Source organism: Rutidosis leptorrhynchoides, chromosome 7 (genome assembly GCF_046630445.1).
Source record: "Rutidosis leptorrhynchoides isolate AG116_Rl617_1_P2 chromosome 7, CSIRO_AGI_Rlap_v1, whole genome shotgun sequence".
NCBI lineage: Eukaryota > Viridiplantae > Streptophyta > Magnoliopsida > Asterales > Asteraceae > Rutidosis > Rutidosis leptorrhynchoides.
Genome location: NC_092339.1, coordinates 349,366,255 through 349,373,526, shown reverse-complemented (window position 1 = coordinate 349,373,526; position 7,272 = coordinate 349,366,255). Strand labels below are relative to the sequence as shown.

The 7,272-nt window shown below is 38.0% G+C and overlaps 2 protein-coding genes across 2 annotated transcripts; both read left to right on the top strand.

Annotated features, from left to right (window-relative positions):
• Positions 1-3,459: 3,459 nt before the first annotated feature.
• On the top strand, positions 3,460-4,161 carry LOC139860413 (uncharacterized). The gene is made up of 2 exons (XM_071849173.1): positions 3,460-3,681; positions 3,784-4,161. The coding sequence occupies exons 1-2, from the start codon at positions 3,460-3,462 to the stop codon at positions 4,159-4,161; spliced, it is 600 nt and encodes a 199-aa protein (XP_071705274.1).
• A 174-nt stretch (positions 4,162-4,335) lies between these two features.
• Positions 4,336-4,965, top strand: LOC139860412 (uncharacterized). The gene has a single exon (XM_071849172.1). It carries the CDS (start codon positions 4,336-4,338, stop codon positions 4,963-4,965), a length of 630 nt encoding a protein of 209 aa, XP_071705273.1.
• Positions 4,966-7,272: the final 2,307 nt, after the last annotated feature.

The window sequence follows — 7,272 nt, the reverse complement described above, 5'->3', positions numbered from 1 at the left end:
ACAATGGTGATTAATCGCGTAGCGTTACACGGACAGAGTTCCGACTTACAAAACCTTAAAACATTTCTTACATTAACCCAAAATTATTAAACTTAATTTAAACTTTAAATTATAAATATAAATATATAAAATTCTTTACAGAGGAAGAAAGAAATTTGAGGTGTGTGAAACTCGTCCGAAAATTGCTCAAATTATAGACTTAACCAGGATTTCCTCTCCATGCGATCGCATAGATTTTTAGCTTCCAGGCCATGCGATCGTATGGCCAGTTCGGTGCAGATAGTTTTGATTCAAAACGTGGGTGGCTCGATTATTTAATATATATAATATAATATATATAATTTATATAATTATATATATATATATTATATTATATTCTTGTGCAATGTTGACTTGTAATTTTAGGTCCGTTGACTCGTGCGTTGATGCTCGGTTCATGTCTCGGTTCCGGATTTTTGAACGTCCTTTCGTACGCATAGATATCTTGTACTTTGCGTTTTGCAATTTGTAATTTACACAAAAAATTATTTTCCTTAACTCCCAAAATCCGCGCAAGTCTTTAACTCACTTTTAGTGACACTTTTGAGTGCACTATGGCTTTAGTGGCACTTTTCAGGTTTTAGTGGCACTTTTTCTTTAATTCTTTAATCTTCGTGCCTCGTCTTCACATTTATTTATTTAAACGATTACAACTTAAAAATATAATAATTACAACTAAAAACTTTACATATTGGAATGATATTGCGACTAAATATATGTTCATTTGGAGCACTATCAACAAGCATTTCCCGCCTCCAAAACCAATGCAGCCGCGGTTTACTGTCGACGAAAACAAATGGCGCATTTTTCATGAAGATAAAGGTCATGACGTTAACGACTGTAGGGAACTTAAGAAAGTGATAATCGAACGATTAAAACTTGGAGAATTTGACCACCTAAAACTATCACGTGTCAATGCTCCCGGAACAAAAAAATTCGCTTAGCAACAGGGAAAAGAAAAGGCCCCTAAGAAACATATTCACATGATACAGATGTGGCACTCTTGCCACATTCGAAAAGCAAAAGTGTTGGAAGAATGGGCATGTGCCCCTATTACGTTCCCCGCTATCTGACGGGTCTGTCCTACTGACCTTCCCGTTACGATAACTGCAACGGTGGGACACTGCAAGGTTTCCAGAATTTATGTTGACACGAGCAGCGCAGTTGATGTGTTGTACGAGAACTGTTTCTTGCAACTACCTCAAGACGTACAGGTTAGGTTGAAGCCGCAACTTCATACCATCGCTGGATTTACAGGTGAAACTACCTGACCCCTTGGTCGGGTAGATATTGACGTTACGTTAGAAGAAAATGAAAAGCTTCGAACGGTGGCTCTGAATTTCGTGATTGTCAGAAGTCATTCGAAATATAAAATCATCATAGGACGGGAAGTGCTTCGCGAGTTTGGTGCAATTGTATCCACCGTGCATGGAATGATGAAATTCCCAACCCCGCTGGGCGTTGCAACCGTTTTCTCGGACCGGACACCGATTATAGGTCAAGTTGAACAACCGCAGTAGCAGGTGGTGCCGATTAAATAGGGGGAAACGTTATTATCAACCACTCTTTTCCTGAAAAAGTTATACAGATTGGGAACACATTGTCCAACGAAACAAAAGGTGTGTTATGTGAACTTTTAGAAAACAACGCAGACGTGTTTGTATGGAAGGAATCATACATGACCGGGGTGCCGCGTAGTGTCGCGGAACACCGTTTAAACGCCAATCCCATCTTGACTCTGGTACGACAGAAGAAATGAGATATTGCGCCGGAACGCAGCGTTTTCCTCAAAAATGAAGTGGAGAAATTTGTGCAAGCTGATATATTGAGGGAAGTCAAGTATCAGACGTGGGTTGCTAATTCGGTACTGGTCAAAAAGGCAAACGGATCATGGAGGATGTGTGTAGACTTCAAAGATATCAATAAATCTTGTCCCAAGGACTATTATCCGTTGCCAGAAATTGACTGGAAGGTGGAGTCATTGGCCGAATTTCATTTCAAGTGTTTCCTCGATGCTTATAAAGGTTATCACCAGATCCAAATGGTAGAACGCGACGAAGACAAAACTGCGTTCCATACTGATCAGGGTATCTTTTGTTACAAAAAGATGTCTTTTGGGTTGAAAAATGCAGGCGCGACGTATCAAAGGGTAATAGACGCCGCATTCAAAGAACAGATTGGTCAAAATGTTGAAGCATACGTGGATGAAATCGTGATCAAAAGCCATACCTAAGTGGATCATTAGAAGGACATTCAGGAAACGTTCGGCTCGTTACGAAGAATTAACATGAAGCTAAATCCAGAGAAGCGTAGTTTCGAATTCGAAGAATGGAAATTCTTGGGACACGTTGTTACGACACGCGGCATCAGGGCAAACCCCAAGAAAATCCAAGCCGTTGACGAAATGGCAGCGCCAAGAACGAAAAAAGAGGTACAAAGCTTAAACGGCAAGCTGGCGGCGCTGTCTAGATTCTTGTCAAAGGCAGCAGAAAGATCATTACCCTCCTTCAAAGTGCTGAAAGAAAGCGTCGGCTGGAACTTTAATTGGACACCTGAAGCATAACAGGCCTTTCAGGAGATGAAGGCTCTAATCAGGACGTTGTTGACACTAATCACCCCGGTACCGGGTAAAGTAGTAGTTTCAAGTTATTTTTTACAAGTTCTTTTGTGAAAATGAATCTCTTGACGCTAACGTATCAAGCTTTCAGGAGAAACTTTGAAAATTTATCTGACGGAGGGGGCCGAAGCGATCATATCGGTACTCATCGCGAAGCGAGGTGGCACACATATGCCAGTTTATTTTGTTAGCAAAGTGCTGCAACACGGTGAAGTCAATTACAAACCGATTGAGAAACTTATATTTGCATTAGTCCACACCGCGAGGCGGTTGAGACGGTACTTCCAAGCGCACCCGATGCTGGTGCTAACTAATTCGCCTATCAAACAGGTACGGTACGACGATTGAGGCCAGAGCATTGTGGAGGAATTTCTTCTAACAAATTTTTTATGAAGGTGATAAGCAAACCGGAGGTTTCTGGCAGGTTAGCCAAGTGGGCAATTGAACTCGGCGAACATGAAATCAATTACGCCCCCCGTATCACTGTTAAAGGCCAGATCATGGCAAATTTTATGGTCAAATTTATATGCTCCGCGCCATCAAAGTCGACCGTTGAAGACGTGCCCAATACCGTTACGTGGGAACTATTTACTAACAGAGCGTCAAGTTCTGACGGCGCAGGCGCAGGACTAATTTTGATAAGTCTCGAGGGGGAGGAACACACTTAAGCATTGTGTTTCGAGTTCCCCGCCTCCAATAATGAAGCTGAATACGAGGCGCTTTTGTATGGTTTAAGGATGGCTGAAAAGATGGGTATAAAGGCCTTGAAAGTCTCAGTTGATTCTCAGCTCGTATAGAATTAAATGAACGGGACGTTTGAGGCTAGGGATCCCGCTATGCAAAAGTATCTAAAATTGGCAGAAGAAATGGCCAACAAATTTGAACTTTTCTCAATCACGCAAGTACCTCGGTCTATGAACAAAAAGGCCGACGCACTCAGTAAACTTGCAACAAGCGTGTTCAGTCACTTCACCAAAGAAGTTAGGGTGGAGGTCCTAAGTCAAAAATCCACTGACGTGGTACAGGTATTAACGTGCTTCGATAACAAATACGCTATACGCATAATTAATTTAAAACACAACGAACACTGGCATATACTAACTTTCTTGTAACGTAACGTATTACAGGAAGTTGCCACCGTGGAGGAGGTCGTTACATGGATGAGTCCAATCATTATGTATCTTAAGCACGATACGCTACCAATTGATGGGGTGGCGGCGAGAAAAATTCGTATGAAAGCACCTTCGTACACACTAGGGGATGATATCCTGTTCAAGAAATCCTTTACCGTACCGCTATTAAGATGTGTTGGTCTGAATGAGGCGGAAATAATCGTAAGGGAGGTACACGAGGGGACCTGTGGTATGCATGCAGGGTTTAGGACCGTTGTAGGAAAGATAATGCGGTTGGGGTATTTTTGGACCGCGACACAAAAGAAATCATTAAAGCTTGTGCTTCGTGCCAACGTCACACTCCGCAAATTCACATGCCGTCGCATAAGTTAATACCCTCACGTCTGCTTGGCCCTTCTATAAATGGGCAATTGATTTGGTAGGACCTTTCCCAGACGGAAAACGCTTGGTCGTTGCAATTGATTTATTTAGCAAGTGGGTTGAAGCCAAACCATTGAAAAGCATAACGGGAAAACAAATTGTGAACTTTGTCTGGGAAGAGATAGTATGTCGTTTTGCTCCTGGTGCGACGGGTTGAATATCAAACAAACTTTTAGTTCTGTTGCCCATCCACAAGCAAACAGGCAAGTCGAAGTTACCAACAGAGACATCGTTGCGGGGATTAGGGCAAGGTTGGACATGGATAAGAAAGGATGGGCTGATGAGCTCCTGCAAGTCTTGTGGGCATTTCGGACCACACCTAAAGGCAGTAACAGAGAAAAGCCTTTCAGCCTTGTTTATGGCTCTGAAGCGGTAATACCAGCGAAAATCGCCATTCCTACCCAACGCGTTTTAGAATTCAATGATGAGTCCAATGTTATTAACTTGAAAGAAAATTTGGATCTCTTGGAAGAGAGGCATGAAATTGCCGCCATCAGGGAAGCGTCTAACAAACAGAAAATTGCCAAGTACTATAACAAACGTGTAAAGGAACGTACTTTCCGTCCCGACGATTATGTGTGGCATAATAACATTACTAGTCGGGTTAAAGATACTGGAAAATTGGGACCTAACTGGGAAGGTCTGTATGTGGTTGTCGAAGTTCTGGGCAACGGAGCGTACAACTTGAAGACGCATGATTGCAAGTTCGTGCCACGCACATGGCACGCAACCAATCTTAAGAAATTCTATGCTTAGAATACTTGGAACTTTGCAACTTGATGTTTTTCATTTTCAATGTTTTTTACTTTTTAGTTTGTGACTGATCACCACAAATTTGTAAGTGCGATGTGCCATGGATTGGTTTAATTTCGTTTGAAATTAATGCATTTTCCTGTTTATTTAATGTGTTACATAACTGTTTATGGCAACACTTCGGTGTATTAATTGTAAGTCCATTCCTATGTTACACATGCCTTCCACTACAATAAAAGTGCACTTATAGGACCTTTTTTCCTGGGACCTAGTAAAATAAGGTCGTAAAAGCTACTTAGATAGGACAAGACGATATTTAGGGTCACATTATGATATACTCTTTTAGAGTGGGGTCCTAAAGAGCTCTTTTCTAGGACACATTATTTTTTTGTGTCCTATTATCAAATATTTTCATAGGACACTTAGAAAGTGGATCCTAATAGAGGAGCTTATAAGGCCTTTATTCATTAATGTCTCATTATGTGTTTATGTAATAGGACATTTGTTATGAAAGTCATATAAAATATACGTTTAGAGGCCATTTATTTCCGAGAGTCTTATTATATTGTAGCATAATAGGACATTTTTTACATATGTCCTATAAATGTATGTTATTAGAACGAATTAGTTATTGGGGTCTGAATTATCATAATAGTTAATATGATATAATAGGATATTTAAATTGTGTACCATATAAAAGGACTTTATAAGACATTTAAATGTGTGTGTCATATTATTTGGTAGAGTAATAGGACACATGATATGACGGGCATATGAAAGATACTCTTTATAAGACATTTATTTGTGTGAGTCGTACTATAGTAGATATAATAGGACACTTAAATTCTTTAATAGGACATTTTTAGTTTTTGAGGTCATAATTATCATATGATTTGATAGGAGACTTTAATTGTGAATCATCAAATGTTTCGCTATAAGATATTTAATGGTTTAGTGTCGCATTATGTGTTAATTCAATAGGACACTTTATATAGAAGTCATAAAAAATAAACTATCATAGGACATTTATTTGTCCTAGTCGTATTATATATTTAGCTAATATGACATGTAATACTTATGTCGTATCATTGTCAATTTTTAGGACACTTTTAGTTTTGGGTCATAATTATCATATGATTTCATATGACACTTTAATCCTGAATCATAAAATTGTACTTTATAAGAAATTTAACGGTTTAGTGTCGTATTATGTGTTAATTTAATAAGACACCTTATATTAAAGTCATATGAAATAAACTATAATAGGACATTTATTTGTCCTAGTCATATTATATATTTAGCAAATACGACATGTAATACTTATGTCGTATCATTGACAATTTTTAGGACACTTTTAGTTTTTAGGGTCGTAATTATCATATGATTTCATAGGACACTTTAATTATGAATCATAAAATGGTACTTTATAAGACATTTAACAGTGTAGTGTCGCATTATGTGTTATTTTAACAGGATACCTTATATAAAAGTCATATTAAATATAGTATCATAGGACATTTATTTGTTTTAGTCGTATCATTTCTTAAGCTAATAGGACATGTCATACTTATGTTCTATCATTGTAAATATTAATACACTATTAGTTTTTTGGGTCTTAATTATCATATGATTTCACAGGACACTTTAATAGTGACTCATTAATGAGACTTTATAAGACATTTAACGGTTTGATGTCACATTACATGTTAATTTAATAGGACACCTTATTTAAAAGTCACATTAAATATACTATCATAGGACATTTGTTTGTGAATGTCGTATTAGATCGAAACATAGTAAGACATTTGATATGTAAGTCATATCATTGTAAGCAATTAGGAACGTTGATTGTTTAATAACAAAGATGAATTTTTTGTGTCTTAATATTATAAAAAGGAGTTATAAGAGTCGAATTCGATGATCTATCCGTTTACACATTTTTAAAATCATAAAATTATGGATATAAATACCTTACATTGACAATTCATGTTAAAATTTGGACAATTCCCGTTAAGATTTTAATCAACTTTGTTATAGAGGTTTCCAAAAAATCCGTATATCTAGCATTGATATTATCCATTAGCAACTTGTTAAGAGATATTTATCTCCCGAGTCTATCAAACCCGATCATTCACCCCGTACATTCCATCATGGCTTTAATCTTGAACCCTTCGGTGATTCTTTCCCTTCCTTCTCCATGTTCATCGTCATTTCGTCCGTTCCACCAGATATTTATATATAAATATATGAGTATATACAGCAAAGTGGATGACAGGTAGCATTACAGCCTTCAAACCACAGTTCTCATGG